The sequence below is a fragment of the Pollachius pollachius genome, assembly GCF_949987615.1.
Source record: "Pollachius pollachius genome assembly, chromosome: 12".
Classification (NCBI taxonomy): Eukaryota; Metazoa; Chordata; class Actinopteri; order Gadiformes; family Gadidae; genus Pollachius; species Pollachius pollachius.
Window position 1 is genome coordinate 19,392,297 of NC_136945.1, and position 17,979 is coordinate 19,410,275.

Sequence of the window (17,979 nt, forward strand, 5' to 3'; positions counted from 1 at the left end):
GATGTGTGTGGGGGTTAGAGGAGAGAGAAGGTGAGTTGGGGTTAGAGGAGAGAGGAGGTGTGTTAAGGAGAAAGGAGGTGTGTTGAGGAGAGAGGAGGTGAGTTGGGGTTAGAGGAGGGAGGAGGTGTGTTAAGGAGAAAGGAGGTGTGTTGGGGTTAGAGGAGAGAGGAGGTGTGTTGGGGTTAGAGGAGAGAGGAGGTGAGTTGGGGTTAGAGGAGAGAGGAGGTGTGTTGGGGTTAGAGGAGAGAGGAGGTGAGTTGGGGTTAGAGGAGAGAGGAGGTGTGTTGAGGAGAGAGGAGGTGTGTTGAGGAGAGAGGAGGTGTGTTGGGGTCAAAGGTTAACGGTGTGGTGCTCCCCCGGCAGATCCCCAGCAGACTGAAGGAGGCGCTGCGCTCCTCGAAGGAGCTCCTGGAGAGGAGGCTACAGGAGGAGCAGCGACAGGTGAGAGCACCTGTGTGTGTGTGTGTCTGTGTCTGTGTCTGTGTGTGTGTGTGTGTGTGTGTGTGTGTGTGTGTGTGTGTGTGTGTGTGTGTGTGTGTGACGGGGTTAGGGGAGAGCAGCAACAAAAATGTTTGAAGACGCGTATTCTCATATTAAAGAAGATAGTAACCTCCTCAGCATTTTTTTACGTTCTATACGGTCTGAGTTCTCTAGAGACCTCTAGTGGAGAACTCCAGTAACGCACAGAATGGTTAACATACGTGTGTGTGTGTGTGTGTGTGTGTGTGTGTGTGTGTGTAGCTGAACCAGCACCGCCGTCTGACCCGAGCTCAGTCCCACCACGGATCAGAGGAGCAGAAGAAGAGACGCAAACTCCTGGCCCGGAAGGTACACACACACGGCTACACACCACTATGATCTACTACTACTTCCGTTACCAGACACACACACACACAGGTTTCTTGCTCAATGTGTTGTGCCATTTGTATCACCATGCAACCAACTTCAACATACGTGTGCGTCTGCGTGCGTTACAGAAGTCCAGACAGTCGGCTTATGAAAACGAAGAGGAAACATCTGTCAAATATAACAACAACTCTGGTAAGTAGTACGTATACATTGCATACATTAATAATATCTATGACTTGTTCATCATAATAACAACATGTATGCCTCTCCGCTGGCTACAGGTTCTGGAGCAAGCTCACCTCCGACATCGCCCTCACCCCCCACACCCCTCTCAGCCACAGGTCTGTCTGCCTGCCTGTCTGTCTGTCTGTCTGTCTGTCTGTCTCTGTGTCTGTCTGTCTCTCTGTATGTCTCTGTGTGTGTGTTTGTCTGGATGTATGTCTGCCTGTATCTCTGTGTGTCTGCCTGTCTGTCTGTGTGTCCGTCTGTCTAGCTGCTCTTGTTGACCCTCTCAAGAGGTCAGAGTAGGTCTGTTATCAGTATCGTAACTCGCTGGGAGACGAAACCTTTCCAACTAACCCAGGGTACTATATACACATACAACGCACTCCTCTCTACTCGCTTCCTTTCTCCTTGTCTCCTCTCTCCTACTTCTCCATGCTGTGTTTAGTACTGTTGTTTTACTGTAGGGTTGACTGTGCTCCGCAACACTTAAACAGTACTGTAGCTTAGTATTTCTCTACAGTACTCGAGAGCAATCTGTATAGCATGGTATGTAGTAAAGTGTAGTACTATGTGCGCCTAGTTTGTATAGTATTGTTTGTAGCATGTATGGTATATAGTGTAGTACTATGTGTGTCTAGTTTGATTAGTATTGCGTGTAGCATGTATAGAATGGTATGCAGTATAGTCTAGTTTGTATAGTATTGTGTGTAGCATGTAAGGTATGTGGTATAGTGCCATTTGTGTCTAGTTTGTGCAGCATTGTGTGTAGCATGTATAATATAGTATGGTATGTATAGTCTAGTTGGTGTAGTACTGTGTGTAGCATGTATAATATAGTATGGTATGTATAGTCTAGTTGGTGTAGTACTGTGTGTCTAGTTGACCCGTCTCTCCTCTCTCCCTGCGGACCCAGAGCATGCTCCGTTCTGATGGTAATGTACTCATGGTGATGATTATGATGATGGTCTCTTTAAGCTGCCATGCAACCTTCCTCCCAGCAACCACCTGGCCCTTATTACTGTTATGCGTACTACAAGTATGCAACAGTATCAGAGTACTACTCCTGTGTTGAGTACTTCCCAAGTACATCACAGTATCAGAGTACTTCTCAAGCACACCGCATTATCAGAGTACTGCTGCTGTGTTGAGTACTCCTCAAGCACACCACATTATCAGAGTACTGCTGCTGTGTTGAGTACTCCTCAAGCACACCACATTATCAGAGTACTGCTGCTGTGTTGAGTACTTCTCAAGTACAACACATTATCAGAGTACTGCTGCTGTGTTGAGTACTTCTCAAGTACAACACATTATCAGAGTACTACTACTGTTTTGAGTACTTCTAAAGTACTTCTAAAGTACACAGCGGTACTTAAAGCTAACCGTGCTAGCAGCTAGCCGTACTAGCAGCTCAGGCACTAATAGCTAGCCATACTGGAAGCTAGCCATGCTGGCAGCTAGCCCTACTAGCAGCTACCCATGCTAGCAGCAAGCAATACTAGCAGCAAGCCACACTAGCAGCTACCCATACTAGCAGCTACCCAAACTAGCAGCTAGCCATGCTGTCAGCGAGCCATACTAGCAGCTACCCATGCTAGCCGAACTAGCAGTTAGCCATACTAGCAGCTGCCAATGCTGGCAGCTAGCCATACTAGCAGCTGCCAATCCCGGCAGCTAGCTGTAGTAGAAGCTAGCCTAACCTAACCAGCGTCTGCTTCGCATCCCTTATAGCAGCTCTTCTTCATATCCTACGTCGTTCTGTATCAGGGGAACACCTCCGCCCTAAACCTCCATGTCCTCCTGAAGGAGCTCCACCTCCTGTACTACCTCCTCCTTCCGTCTTTCTGTCCGTCTTGTGTGATTTCCTGTCTGTCTTTTCTCAGTCCTAATATATAAATATATAAAAGTTGGTAGCTTCATTCAGGTAGGAGGTGGGTAGGTTCCCCATGGGTAGGAGGTAGGTAGGTTCACCTTGGATAGGTAGGTGGTAGGTTAACCATGGGTAGCAGGTAGGAAGGTTCACCATGAGTAGGAGGTAGGTTCACCATGGTTAGGAGGTAGGAGCTAGGTTCATCATGGGTAGGAGGTAGGTAGGTTCACCATGGTTAGGAGGTAGGTTCACCATGGTTAGGAGGTAGGAGCTAGGTTCATCATGGGTAGGAGGTAGGTAGGTTCACCATGGTTAGGAGGTAGATTCACCATGGGTAGGAGGTAGGAAGGTAGGTTAACCATGGGTAGGAGGTGGGTAGGTTCACCATGAGTAGTCCCAGCGTTCAGTCCGGCGTAGCCATGGAAACGGCCTCAGTGATGCGGCGCTTCGCCTCCGCGGTCGTTAACACTCTTCATGTCCTCCGATCTCTGCAGGACTACAGGCTCCTCCTCCTCCTCCTCCGCCCCCTGCCCCCCCCGCTCCTCCTGGCTGCCAGCCCCCGCCCCTGGCCTCCTCCAACGGGGGGGCGGGGCGGGGGGCCCTCCTCAGCTCCATCCAGGGCTTCAGTAAGGCCCACCTGAAGAAGACGGAAACCCAGGACCACAGCGGGCCCCTTCTGTGACATCACATCCTCCCCCCTTCTGCGACATCACATCCTCCCCCTTCTTTGACATCACATTCTCCCATGTACATTTGAGTTTCAATAAAACTAGTAAAAAAAAAAAAAACACTAACGTGAAATTTATTTGAGTTGGAGGAATACAGAACGAGAGAAAACAGAGTGGAACTACAAAGAAATATAAATAAAATGGCAGCAACAGAAATGACGGTAATAAGACAAAGTTGTGGTTTGCATACTGCTCCGTTGTATCGTGATTCACGCTATGAGACAATTACTCACCGTACCCATAACGCACCTGGGCTGTGAGGAGGTCCTTATCATAGAGGGGACACTTAAAGGCAGTGGTGCGACTGCCAATTTAGGAGGAGGGATTTTAACCATTTAAAGTAAGAAATCATGTGGTCCCAAATTAACGACATGGTTAGTTGATCTCCAAATGTAGCATTGATCTTTTCAACCACAGAAAAAGCATCACTAAGTCAAAGCCGATGCTTTAAGTTCTCTTGCAGGACCCTTCTGACGGCTACGGTGGCAAAGGCAATGGCGTCTTTTTGCCAGAGAAAGGTCATTGCCAGGTACCGCAAGGATGGCTTTCTCTACCTTTTGGTTGTAAATCTGTTGATCTTAACCCGTCACCCAATACCCTGCTGGTTTAGACCGAGTCCCAGAACCCTGGGCTGAATCTGCCTTCCCCGCTTGACATCAGTCACATTTTCCATCGGCACTCGACTGTATTTTAGATGTCTGGCCTCGCAGAGAAGGATGCAGAGTAGTGAGCTGTTTAAAGCTCAGGCGTGCACATATAATGTGAACATTTCAACTTTACTTCAGTATTGAGTTTGCTAGCATGTTGTAGCTTGGTCTCCTTGAGAACTCTCATGATCTCCACCTTGACTTCCTGCTCCCTCGCCGACATTGATACAGAAGATCTTAATACCTCTAATCCATTGGTTCTCAAAGTGCGGCCCGCAGAAACATTCCTGGCGGCCCGCAATGACATACAGATGTAAGTTTAAAAAAAGACCTCACTTGACCTCACTCCCAGAGGTCCACGGTGCAATGTTTTTTTTCACCACTGGGATGCTGACGGTGTTTCCCGCCATTTTCTTTTTCCTTTGGCGGCCCTCAGTCAAATTTTGGGTTCCTAAATTGGCCCTCAGCTGTCAAAACTTTGAGAACCCCTGCTCTAATCCATCATACCTCCCAGATCCACCTATCGCAGGCTCTTCTGGACCCTGACGGCCACACCACAACATCTGCCTCTGACCTCTGACTGTCCTGGATAATACCAACCATCTAAAAATTACAAGAGGTCGAGAAGGACTACGTTTGAATGATCAAGGCTTTATTGTCACCGCAGAGAGTAACAACATCACCTGAATTGGTTTGCAATAGAACTGAGCTCTTCGGCTCGGGATCTCAGAGGTAACTAACTAGTAACTAGCTGTGGTTATCTAGACCAATCAGACCTTCTAATCTATTGGTCCTATCCCACACACAGAGTAGGACCCTACCCCCCCCCCCCCCTATTACCATTTAACTTTACTTTACTAACCCACATGGCATACATTCAAGCATTAGATACAAAGAGTTACATATTAAACATTTATTATATGAAGTTTACATATTATGCATTACAGTTATATGAAGTGAGGTCTTTGATGAAAATCCATTCATCGCCTTGTTTATTAACCTGTTCTTAAATCACCATGACTTACCACATGGGTTTAAGGGATGAGCCCTGTGAAAGCAATATTCATTTAAACAGTAAAATATGTATTTGTAATAGTTAATGCCACTTTATTTGTCTGTGGCACATATAGTCATAATCCTAAAGCTGGTAGTGTCAGAGTTTAACCGGGGTTATGAATTAGTGAATTAGTTAAATCTACAGAATACACATTCTGAGACCACAGACACTCACCGTGACCAGAGCCAGCCGTCTTTGAGGGGCCAGTAATACGTAAATGAGGAACACATGTAAAAGTACTTGTTGACCAAGGAAAGCCAGGTAATATCAAGTGTTTAATATTTGGCTCCATTGTAAATATATTTACCTTATATTCTTGTATAATTTATACTTTAAGATATCCTTACTTATACTTATTATCTAAGTGAACTGAGAAATAGACTGATGTCATTGACTAGAGGGATGTCTTATCTGAGTCTTATCATTTTGCCGGTCAACTCCGGACCCTCTGAGGTGTTGAATAACAGTAGAACGGGGTCTAGAGCCTGCCCCTCTTCCCCCCTGCTGGTACATTCCTCGCCACTATTATTTTGCACATTTGACAAGTATCCTTTTTAAACCTTCATTATTTTCTACCACATGACCTTGCCTCTTCTGCAGACACAGGGAAAGGTTTAGGAGGTAGTGGGTTAGGGGCTGAAGGGTTAGATGGTTATGGTAGGTGTAGGGTTAGCCTGTTGCTGTTGCCAAGCTGGTCCAGTTTTGAACTATTGATGTCTCAGTCTTCCCAGCGGCTCTGAGGTCTAAGATCACTCCCACATCAACACAAGCTGCCTGATTCAAAGAACACACGTTTCAGTATGAGCACACTTTGAGTTAAAAAAAATAAGAAGAATTTGACCGTGATATGTTTAAAATATTTATTTGAATAAAGTCAATGGGAAGGAACGTGATCTGCATACCATCTCACACCTAGTTCAATTCGAAAAGCTTTATTGGCATGGAAAATATAAATTGATATTGCCAAAGCAGTTTAAAAAAAAGAAACAAAAGAAAAAAGAACACATTAGATCTACTAAAATATAAAAAACAAAATAAATATCACTAAATAATGTTATCGTCCAAATGTTATACTGCGGGTCGCTTGTCCTTGGGAGCTTTTTGTAGTGCCGGCATTCCCTTCCGCCCTTCACCTCCACAACATTCAGCGATTGGCTGACGGTGAAGGCTAGGCACCCCTGCGTCATCAACGATCATTGTGATTGGCTGGTATCTCTTGTGACGTACAAAGCCCCGCCTACAGGGTAACAGAGGACAGTTCAAAGATGGCGTCTCTGAGTTGTGTTCTCCGATCTGGAAGGGTAAATGATTCGTTTTATTACAGGTTTTATTGTAACAATATCATCATCTTGAGTCACATAGTTCATTTTCATGAAATGTGTTTGTCTTCTACAGAATGCTGCGGCGGTTGTCCTGCGGCGGGAGTTCCACAGAAGCGCCCCGGCTTCAGTGCAGGTCTGTCCGCTGTCAGTCCCTCGACTTATGGGCCGGCTGCTCCGTCCACCGGGCTGGAGAACATCAATAATACTGAATATTATTAATAATACTGAATATTATACCATATGAACGTGTGATGAGGCGTGTCTGTGGAGGTCAAGGTAGAAACAGAGGGCTGTCACTCACGGCAGAGCCGAGCACTCGTGTATCTTCACGTTGTGACTACAGTATCTACCAGGGATGAATGTGACGGCAACTCCAGACGGGAATCAGGAATTATGATTCCACATAATAATAATGAATAAGCTGTGTTTTATTTGTACAAGGATTCAAGATGTTTATATCTGGGTCCATATGAGTGAACTTGAATGAACTCAATGTCTACAATTATGTTGCTCAGTAACTGCAGTATTCTATGTTCTACTGATGTTTTTAATTAATATCTCTGTAGTATTTTGTAAAATTCTGTATCTAATGATCATTTGTGCGGTATAATATTGTATGAAAGATTATTTCTGAAGTATTGTGTTCTTTAATTAATGAATATTCGGCAGTATTGGGTATTATATTGTATGAATGAGTATTTCTGAGGTATTGTGTTCTGTATTTAATTGAGTATTCTGCAGTACTGTGTATAGTTGTATTAATCAGTGTTTCTTGGTGCAGGTGACGGTTCGGGATGCCCTGAACCAGGCCATGGACGAGGAGCTGGAGCGAGACGAGAGGGTCTTCTTACTGGGAGAGGAGGTGGCCCAGTACGATGGAGCCTACAAGGTCAGAGGTCAACCCTCACAGTATCCTCAACAAACAACACATACACCCAGTGACCCACCATCACCACGCACAAGGTCATAACGTGTGTGTGTGTTTGTGTTTGTGCAGGTGAGCCGAGGTCTGTGGAAGAAGTATGGAGACGCACGCATCATCGACACTCCGATCACTGAGGTTAGTATATAGTAATATACAATTCTATCGTAATAAAGATGTGTGCATCATTTGATGTAATTTGTTAAACAAACTGAATACACAGCCAGTGTGTGGTGTGTCTGTGTTATTTTCTACTGAGGTTGTTCTTTGATGTCACTGCTGTTAAGCCCAACTAACGCCGTTGTGTGTCTTTACAGATGGGATTCACTGGCATTGCGGTCGGAGCTGCTATGGTAAGCTTCCATCCGACACACCTGTCCCCACACGTCTGTAGTCACACACAACCTGTATTCACACACAACATGTAGTCACACACCTGTGGACACACACTTCAACAATACAGGTGTGTGACAATCCATAGTGTCTTCAACACTGTAGACACATGTCATCATAAAATAAAATATCTCAAAGCGGGGTAGTGTACTGGGTTCTTTAGACCCGTAAAAGCTGCAGCTATCGTTATCATGCCTGCAGCAAGCCTGTTTCATTTCCTTGTTCAACCATTCCCAACGCATTTGGAGACTGTTTAGCTGGGGGAGTTCATGACTTGAGCATTCGTTTAACACTGGAATCCACACAAGGATATCACTTCAGCCATTAATATGGGTGGTGGATGCATACAGAGTGTGGCAGCAACTGAACACCTAGTTGAAGCTTGAGGCGCTCAGCCTGGAACACTAAGGACAACGCGTAAAAACCCAGCAACCACTGGGAGCCTCGCATAGGACTGCGCTTTCAGAGTCCAGGCAGGCGGTCAATGTGGATGAGGAGTGGGTCTACTAACTGTTGTCCAATGTGTTCCTGCAGGCTGGTCTCAGGCCCATCTGTGAGTTCATGACCTTCAACTTCTCCATGCAAGCCATTGACCAGGTCATCAACTCCGCGGCCAAGACCAACTACATGTCCGCTGGCCGCCAGTCCGTCCCCATCGTCTTCAGGGGGCCCAACGGGGCCTCGGCCGGTGTCGCCGCCCAGCACTCCCAGTGTTTCGCCGCATGGTGGGTTAGCCTGGCACGCCAGCTCACCATGAACCTAACATGTTAGATTAGCATTAGCCTAGCACGCCACTTCACCATTAACCTAACATGTTAGATTAGCATTAGCCTAGCATGCCAGCTCACTATTAGCCTAACATATTAGCTTATTATTCGCCTAGCTTGGCGTTAGCCTAGCAGGGTGACTTGATATTAGAAGCTTAACATTATCCTAACATGTTCGATTAGCATTAACCTAGCCTAGCATTGGCCTAGCAATGTGGCTTGATATCGGCAGCTTAACATTAGCCTAACATGTTGGATTAGCATTAGTTTACCTTAGTGTTAGCCCATCGGATTGACTTGTTATTAGCCAAGGCAGGGTCCCTTAGCCTTAGCCTTAGCCTAGCATGTTTTAACATGTCGTTGTGGTTTCAGGTACGGCCACTGTCCAGGTCTGAAGGTTGTGAGTCCGTGGAGTGCTGAGGATGCCAGAGGTCTCCTAAAGGCAGCCATCAGAGACGACAACCCTGGTGAGACCCCTGCCCTGCTTATGCTAGGCTACATGAGAGAGGTTCACCCTACATGAGTCTGTTAGCTCAGAGAGGTTCACCCTGCATGAGTCTGTTAGCTCAGAGAGGTTCACCCTGCATGAGTCTGTTAGCTCAGAGAGGTTCACCCTGCATGAGTCTGTTAGCACGAGTCTCTTAGCTCAGAGGTTCAACCTACATGAGCCAGTTAGCATGAGCCTGTTAGCCCAGAGAGGTTCAACCTGCATGAGTCTGTTAGCACGAGTCTCTTAGCTCAGATGTTCAACCTACATGAGCCAGTTAGCATGAGCCTGTTAGCCCAGAGAGGTTCACCCTGCATGAGTCTGTTAGCACGAGTCTCTTAGCTCAGAGGTTCAACCTACATGAGCCAGTTCGCATGAGCCTGTTATAGGGCTGCTCAATTATGGAAAAAATCATAATCACGATTATTTTGGTCATTATTGAAATCACGATTATTCAAACGATTATTTTTGAGTTTAAAAACGATGTATTTATTCAGCATGTCTCTCCCAAAAACACTTAGTAACTGAGAACTTTGAAATTTAAAAAAATACTTTTAAAATATAATAAAATACAAAATAAAAATACATAAATGGTCAAAAAAAAATGTTGAAATCTAAAATAAAGTCCAGATATGTATCCAGCTGTTCTGCACTTTCTATAAAACATAAATAAAGATATATATATATATATATATATATATATATATATATATATACATATTTTTTTTAAATTGAAAACTCGATTATATTAGTTTTGTGATCGTTTGACGCTAAAATCGAAAGGGATCGAAATTCGATTAATCGCCCAGCCCTAGTCTGTTAGCTCAGAGAGGTTCACCCTACATGAGCCAGTTAGCATGAGTCTGTTAGCTCAGAGGGGTTCACCCTACATGAGCCAGTTAGCATGAGTCTGTTAGCTCAGAAAGGTTCACCCTACATGGGCCAGTTAGCATGAGTCTGTTAGCTCAGAGAGGTTCACCCTACATGTGCCAGTTAGCATGAGTCTGTTAGCTCAGAGAGGTCCACCCTACATGAGCCAGTTAGCATGAGTCTGTTAGCTCAGAGAGGTCCACCCTACATGAGCCAGTTAGCATGAGTCTGTTAGCTCAGAGGGGTTCACACTACATGAGCCAGTTAGCTTGAGTCTGTTAGCTCAGAGAGGTTCACCCTACATGGGCCAGTTAGCATGAGTCTGTTAGCTCAGAGGGGTTCACCCTACATGAGCCAGTTAGCATGAGTCTGTTAGCTCAGCGGGGTTCACCCTACATGAGCCAGTTAGCATGAGTCTGTTAGCTCAGGGAGGTTCACCCTACATGGGTAATTTTAAGTGGTTTCAAACTATGGTTTGCAGCAGAGGACCATGGGTAGTTAAGGACGCATCGATCATTGGATAGGAACACACCGGTCACCTGATCAACTCTCAGATCAGACTTTAATCAATTATATAACAATAATAATGGTTTACTTATAATATCTGGAAAAAGGAGTACTGTATTGATGAAGTATGCTCATTGATAAATGTTAACTGTCCCACAGTAAAGACGAGGTGAAATACCTCCTCAGGGGGCCCCTCGCCTCACAGGCCTGTCTCTAAACGCTGCGATCCCCTGGAGCAGTGGTTCCCAAATGCGTACCCCTATGGGTACTGGGGTACCATCAATTATTGTTTTACCCTGAGCAAGTTTAAAGAACCGAGAAAATGGACAAGTGATTGAAATGTAAATCTGAAAACAAGGAGAGGAGAGGAGAATCCGGGAAAAATCTGTGTCCAGAAACACCAGAATGTTGTCAGTTTGAGGAGAATACTGTATACTTGAACGGGATTCCCCTCAACACGCTCTGACCCTCCCCCTGGCGTTGGGCTTCTTTTTGAGGGGAGAATTTTGCCAACAGTTGCATGAAGCACAGTAATTGCACCCTTTTAATGTGCATGTTTACACTGCCAAATAGAACTCAGAAGGAATGTATTGTGCCGGTGGATACTCGGCTGAAAATATATCTTAGAGGGGGTACACTAGTAGAACAGGTTTGAGAACCACTGGCCTAGAGACTGGAGATCAAGGGGAGTCCCCGGTACCGCTGTTGGTTTGGGAGCCCCTGATCTAGAGCATGCTGTCCCCCATGTCTCCCCGGTTCTCCAGTGGTGTTCCTGGAGAACGAGCTGATGTACGGAGTTCCCTTCGAGATGTCCGAAGAGGCCCTGTCCAAAGACTTCACCATTCCCTTCGGCAAGGCCAAGGTCGAGAGGCAAGGTAGGGTTCAAACCCACTTCTCGTGGAAGGCCGTCTGGGAGTTGATTGGCTCTCAGACCCGGTGGTGTGTTAATTGGTTAGTTTATTATACAGGGATCTACCTGGTATGCTAATGTTTTAGTGGATTATACAGATGTAGGGTATACACGTAGGTCAATAAGATACATGTTAGACCAATTAGGTAGTAAATTATGCATATTATCTACATATAATGTTATTTGGTTTATGGTTAGTTTATAAGGTAGGGGATTATACAGAGCTCTACATGGTATGCTAATAAGCTATATATTATGTTTATGAGGTGGTGGAATATACAGATGTCCACCTGTTATGTTAATTTGTTACCTGGTATGTTAAGTAGATAGTGGGTTCTACATGTAACTACCTGGTATGTTAATGAGGTACCTGGTATGTTAATGATGAAGAGAAACTTATTTTTAGGACACGTCGGCCAGCAAAATATTTGATTTAATATTAGAGCATGATCATGGGAAAGTACAGGCAGCAAACTTACCAAGGATACATTCAGTGAGACAATTGGTGAACAAAATTCTTATAGGGAAACGTTTGCATTGTGGGTAGGGAATACACAGGCAAGTGGGAGTGACCATAGTGGAGAGTTTAGGATTGGCAGGAGAGGCCAAGTTAACTGCAATACACTATGGGAGAGTGGACATGTCTGCAAGCAAGGCTGCAAAAAGGTTAAAGGAATCTACATAACAAAGAAGTTAGTCGATTGGCCTGGCCTTAGTATCAGACATAGTGGCTCCAGTGAGAATGCAAATGTGAACTTTCTTAACCTCTCTGTTAGAGAGAGGAAGGGATGTATCTTAAGATACAGGGAGAATGTATACAGTTCCTTTTTAATGCGAATAGTAATTGTGTAAACAAGGTTAATATAATTTGTATATGATTGTATATTATAGTTATGATTGATATTTCCACGACAGTTAATGAGGTACATTGTATGTTGATGTGGTACTTGGTATGATAACTAGGCAGCAGATTCACTCTGGTATGTTAATTAGGTATCTGATTAACCAACCTGTTAATTAGGTAGTAGGTTGTTTGTTTTGGAAGGAGAATGTTTGGTGAGGCTCTTCCTGTCCTGCAGGAAGTCACGTGACCCTGGTAACTCACTCGCGCTATGTGAGCTTCTGTCTGGACGCCGCGGCTGTCCTGGCTAAGGAGGGTGTGGAGTGTGAGGTAACGTTCTGTCGCCATGTCCTCATCCCTTTCCCTGTGAAGCTGCACTCGGTGGTTACCCAACCAGCTGGTTAACTGACTGGCTGGTTAATAGGGAGTGGGCAGGGGCCTTACTATTTGCTGTTGAGCAACACCTTTGACTGCTGATTAGATATTTACCTTCAGGCCATTTAGCCGACGCTTTTGTCCGAAGCGACTTACGACAATTCATAACACATTCACACAACGACGGCGGTGTCAGCCACGCAAGGCGACAGCCAGCTCGTCGGGAGCAGTCAGGGTGAGGTGCCTTGCTCAAGGACACCTCGACACTCACTAGGAGGAGCCGGGGATCGAACTAACAACCCTCCGGCTACAAGCCAACCTGCTCTACATCGTTAAATAAAGCTATGTGTATTTAAATTCTGTAAATGTTGCATACAATGCGTGGTTAAACGTTGGGGTCCGTCTGTGTCCGTCATTGTTTAAACGCGGCCGAACAGAAGCCAACGTGGTTGAAGCCAATGGGCTGGGGGTGAATGCACCATGGCGCCCTCTGTGGGGCAACAGCGTTAACCCCTGACGTGACGGTCCACCAGGTGGTGAACCTGCGCAGCATCCGGCCCCTGGACGTGGAGACCATCGAGGCCAGCGTGATGAAGACCAACCACCTGGTGACGGTGGAGGGCGGCTGGCCGCAGTTTGGCGTGGGAGCCGAGGTCTGCGCCCGCGTCATGGAGGGTATGAGTCCAAATCGTCCCCGCACTGACAGGGGAACACACTGTCTATAAGTCACCTCCTAGTGAGGTTAGTTAGCTTAGCTTAGCGTTTCCATGGTTACACCCTGGTCCAAACCTGTTTCCGTGGCTAGTGTGAGGTTAGTGTGTTTCCATGGTTGCTGTGTTTCCATACAGTGTGTTTCCATGGTTACAGTCTGTTGCCATGGTTGCAGTGTGTTTTTTAATGGTTACAGTGTGTCAGCATGGCATCCGCTGGTTATTGTGTTACCGTGGTTGGTGTGTTCCCATTGCTATGGTGTGGTTACAGTGTGTTTCCATGGCTACAGTGGGGTTTCCATGGTTACAGTGGGTTTCCTCCTCCTCTCCTCCTCCAGGGCCGGCGTTTAACTTCCTGGACGCTCCTGCCACCAGGGTGACGGGGGTAGACATCCCCATGCCCTACGCCAAGATCCTGGAGGACAACAGCCTCCCGCAGATCAAAGACATCATCTTCTCCATCAAGAAGACCCTGAACATCTAGAGATCAGACACGCATACACACACACACACACGCAGCGCAAATGCTGTGAGTATGTGTGTGTGTGTATGCTAAGAGAACTGTAATTTTAAGCGCTGTGACGGCTGGTATCCCAGCGTTGTGTTAACAGATGTTATAACATCCTCACCCATCACAGGATATAACTGGTGCCAATATGGCCCCTACAGAAAACAGACGGTCAGTTCCTTCATGTCGTACCTGTAAGATTATTTCACTCCATCCCCAGGTATCTGAGGGAGGTTCACTGCGCCCAGCCCCTGTGTGATGTTCTCCTAGAGCCGCAGTACTGTATATACTGTCCCGAGGCGCTGATTCTGCCGTTAGGGACTCTGTTACAAGAATAAAACCCTTCTGTCCCTTTGCCCTCGTCTCGCTCGTTTTTGTGTTTCGGAACCTCGCCCTCTCTCGTGGGGCCCTTCTCTCTAAAGGTCTCCCGCCCGTCTAAAAAAACATCCTAACCCACGATGTTAGTGAACTGACAAGTGTGAGGCCTTCCAGTCTGGAGCGATTCTGGTGACCTCATTCCCTGATGACCTCATCCTCTAGCGACCTCACTTCCTGATGGTCTCATCCTCTAGTGACCTCATCCCCTGATGACCTTATCACCTGATGACCGCACCCTCTAGTGACCTCATCCCCTGATGACCTTATCACCTGATGACCTCACCCTCTTGTGACCTCATCTTCTTTAAGTGCTGGGTTATAGAAAAGGGTAAACGTTTGAGGTTAGGGGTCAGGGTTATAGTTAAGGGGTAAGGGTTCAAAGGTTAGTGTTAAGGGTCATGATAGGGCTGACTCTTGAGTAAAGCCAGGAAGCCAACCATCAATGGGGGGCATCAACGGTCGCCCCACACCCACTGATGTGACATGAGAAGGTCCCATCCCACCTAGGCCCAAACAACGTTTTCCAAATGAATATTTGCATATTCTGAGAGTAAAAGATCAAAGGAAATTCCTAGTGTGTGACAGATTTTTGACTATATATCAACTAAGTCATATCATGACTTGGTTGACAGCATTTTTCAGAAGTTATTCAGGAATTTCAATAATACAGGTAAGGGAGTACAGGCCTGCATCCCTACAGAGCATGATTAACGTTTATTTATCTTTGACAGACTCAATGAATAGAACCCATGTGTTCAGAAATCGACTTGGCGCTTTAGATTTCAAAAGGCCTATTCCTCGCCCTCTGTATGATTATAATCATTTAACTGAGCTAGTTCCTAAAGCAGGGCAGGGAGGTTGATTTCCAATCTGTCTGAATCATTTTCTTTGCAGCTACCATACTAAGCATCAACGCCAATTGTTCCTCAGATGTGAAGCTTAAAGTGGTCTCTGAGCATCCAAAGAGGGCGAGTTCTGGGTCAGGACAATCATCACAATGGAGGAACAGATGGATACGGTAGTTCAGTCTTTGAATAATGGAGTCTGAAGAAGTTTGTTCAAAATAAAGGTTCAAGTTTCCAAGTCCTTTTCTTCTAGGACAGCAGAGTCAATATTTCTTTCAACATTTTATTCCTGGACACCCAAAACCACAACCAGAGTCCTTCCATGGTGAAACTATTCTTTCATTATTCTTCTCCCATGCTTACTGTCCATAACTTGTTCACATGATTTTCGTCAATTCATTACAAAACACAGTATATCAAAGCACATTACCAGGGCGTGGCTCTCAGTAACCTCCATTCATTATGTGTGATTTAACAGTGTGATTTAACAAGTGTAACCCACTTAATCCTATTGGGTTGCCGTTATTCAAATCAAGCCCATCACAAACCGCCTACACCCTCTCTAAGCTAAAGATTTTGGGGGATGTGATACCTGGGTAAGATGGGCCCCCGACCCGTTGGTTGGTTGGGAGTCTGTTGTTGGGCTGTGAGACAATGGAAGGGCCATTTGGTGCTAATGGTGCGATCCGTTTTTTATGGTATGCACACCTGTACGAGTCGTAAGGTGTAAATCTCCCAGCTGTCTTGGGGCATTGCACGGAGGCACGCCCTTTTTGTTTCTCTCTCTTCGGTCTACTCTCAGAACAACGAGTGGGAAGGTTGATATTACGACCAAATGGGGCGTGCCTCCGTGAAATGCCGCAAGACAGCTGGGAGATTTCCCGTCTTACGACTCGTACGGATGGGCGTACCATACAAATGGATCGCACCATAATACCAAGCCCTCATCTGCTCCGTTGATCAACTGCTTTAAGTATAAAAGGGGGTAAGAGCCGGACGTCTGGCAGGGAGGAGGAGGAGTATAGGATGGAGGTGAAACATGTTTATCAAATAAAACTGGGGGTCAGACAAAGGGATCCGGCAGGGAGGGGTGTGAGGGCAGGTTAAAGGTGTCCTCAACTACCAGTGGGGGGTCAGTAACAGGGCTCTGCAAGGCAGGGCGGGAACGGCATGAGGCGAAACCATTCAGAACTGACTAACAATTAATACAATCCTCAACAAGTCTATGGATGACCTGGAAATTAAACAGTTTCTATCTGACATTAATTTAGTATGTTTGGATTCTGGGCAAACCTTCACTCATAATGACATCAGACTATACATCAATCTCCAAGGGTCCCCTGTCACTCCAAACAGCGAGAAGCCCGGCCTTCTGAGATGGCCTCCAGGAATGGTTATGACATGCAAGAGACTATCAAGAAATGGTTGGCCGTTTGTTAACACCAGTTATCTGATCCAGAATCCTTAGAGAGTTTATTACAGAGAGAGGAACTTTTAACTGCTGTGGTTTCAATGTCCAGTCCCAAGGGAGGGTTGTTATATGATATCTCACCTGGGAATCTCCATTGCCAGTAATGGCGCGTTCATGTGTCCTGGTAATAACGAGACGCATCGTCAGTGATGACGCTCAAGCCTACGCATGTTCCCGCCAGCGACCGATCATGTGCACTGACTTCGGAATCTAAAAGTTCTTCTTCGTCAGCGATATATATCACACCAACAGAACTACTGCAACCATCTGTGGGGCGTGGAACAAAGGTTCGGTGTTTGTTGTTGATCATGGAGGCCGCAAGAAATATATTTGTTTGCATTCGTGTATACAAGCAACACCTTGACAGATGATGGTTGATTATTTTATATTGAGTAAAACTTTCGGACCGTTCAAAACTTTTGCCTTGGGGTCCGCTATGTTCATGCACATCACTAGTAAACAATACGTCACCAACCGTCACCAACTCTGTTATCAAAATCTGTCCCAAATTGCCAAAAGGTAGTAGAATCATCAGAACTTCATGAGGTGTTGTTCACGAGAACTTTCCGACGTCGCGAAAATGTTTTCCCAATAATTCCCAGCGATCTAAACGCGCCATAAATTAAAGCTCCAGCATTGGCGGCCTAACAACAGTTCCTGAATACAGGAAAGTCAAGGCCTCCCTCATTTGTTGGCTTTTGCAGATGCGCTTTCGATAAACGGTTAGCTTTATATTCCCAAACAAATGGAAAGATTATGGAGTAAAAAATGATGAAGATAGAATTATTGGCATAATCTTGAATAAATACACAAATCTATGAAAAGACACACTCTTAATTGTATTGGTACGCCCCACCATAGATAGGGCAGAATTCTTCCCATTTTTCCAGTTTTAGATATGGGATCATGTTGGCATAGTTTTGTTTATTTTACAGTTCAGGGTTTTGGGGTATCTTGAGTCCCAGGTATGTCAAGTAATCATATACTAGTTAAAATAGTAGAGCATTGAGGACATCTTAGTCTATACTGTCCGATAGAGGCATGAACTCACTCTTACCCAAGTTCATTGTGTAGCCAGAGTTTGCCAAATTATTTTATGAAATCAAACAAGGGAGGAAGCGAGTCTTCTGGGTTAAAGAGGCACAACAATGTATCGTCGGCATAAAGGCTCACTGGCTTTCCAGGTTTCCGATCTTAATACCGCTGATATTTGGGCGAGTCTTGATTATTATTGCGGGTTTTTGGTCAGGGGGTATAATTGATGAGATATGCCTCCCAATCTATTAGCTAGTATTTT

General features: G+C 45.5%; 2 protein-coding genes across 2 annotated transcripts in view; both read left to right on the plus strand.

Moving 5' to 3' along the window:
• The window catches only part of pxk (PX domain containing serine/threonine kinase), a 13,049-nt gene extending 9,341 nt beyond the window's left edge, over positions 1-3,708 (plus strand). The window contains exons 14-18 of the mRNA XM_079748019.1: positions 364-441; positions 742-828; positions 978-1,041; positions 1,131-1,190; positions 3,439-3,708. Of these exons, the coding sequence (XP_079604145.1) occupies positions 364-441; positions 742-828; positions 978-1,041; positions 1,131-1,190; positions 3,439-3,626 (477 nt within the window). The 3' untranslated portion in view covers positions 3,627-3,708. The remainder of the gene's footprint in view (positions 1-363; positions 442-741; positions 829-977; positions 1,042-1,130; positions 1,191-3,438) is intronic.
• A 2,914-nt stretch (positions 3,709-6,622) lies between these two features.
• pdhb (pyruvate dehydrogenase E1 subunit beta) lies at positions 6,623-14,343 on the plus strand. The gene is made up of 11 exons (XM_079747407.1): positions 6,623-6,677; positions 6,772-6,831; positions 7,480-7,587; positions 7,696-7,758; positions 7,938-7,973; positions 8,548-8,738; positions 9,153-9,247; positions 11,409-11,519; positions 12,634-12,725; positions 13,304-13,445; positions 13,819-14,343. Exons 1-11 carry the CDS (start codon positions 6,642-6,644, stop codon positions 13,962-13,964), a joined length of 1,080 nt encoding a protein of 359 aa, XP_079603533.1. The 5' UTR covers positions 6,623-6,641; the 3' UTR covers positions 13,965-14,343.
• Positions 14,344-17,979: the final 3,636 nt, after the last annotated feature.

What these genes read in the sequence shown, in the direction of transcription:
- pdhb (XM_079747407.1), top strand. Translation starts at nt 6,642, where the DNA reads ATGGCGTCTCTGAGTTGTGTTCTCCGATCTGGAAGG. An exon ending in GTGTTCTCCGATCTGGAAGG is followed by an intron (nt 6,678 to 6,771) that starts GTAAATGATTCG and finishes TGTCTTCTACAG; the next exon opens with AATGCTGCGGCGGTTGTCCT. An exon ending in CTGCGCCCGCGTCATGGAGG is followed by an intron (nt 13,446 to 13,818) that starts GTATGAGTCCAA and finishes CTCCTCCTCCAG; the next exon opens with GGCCGGCGTTTAACTTCCTG.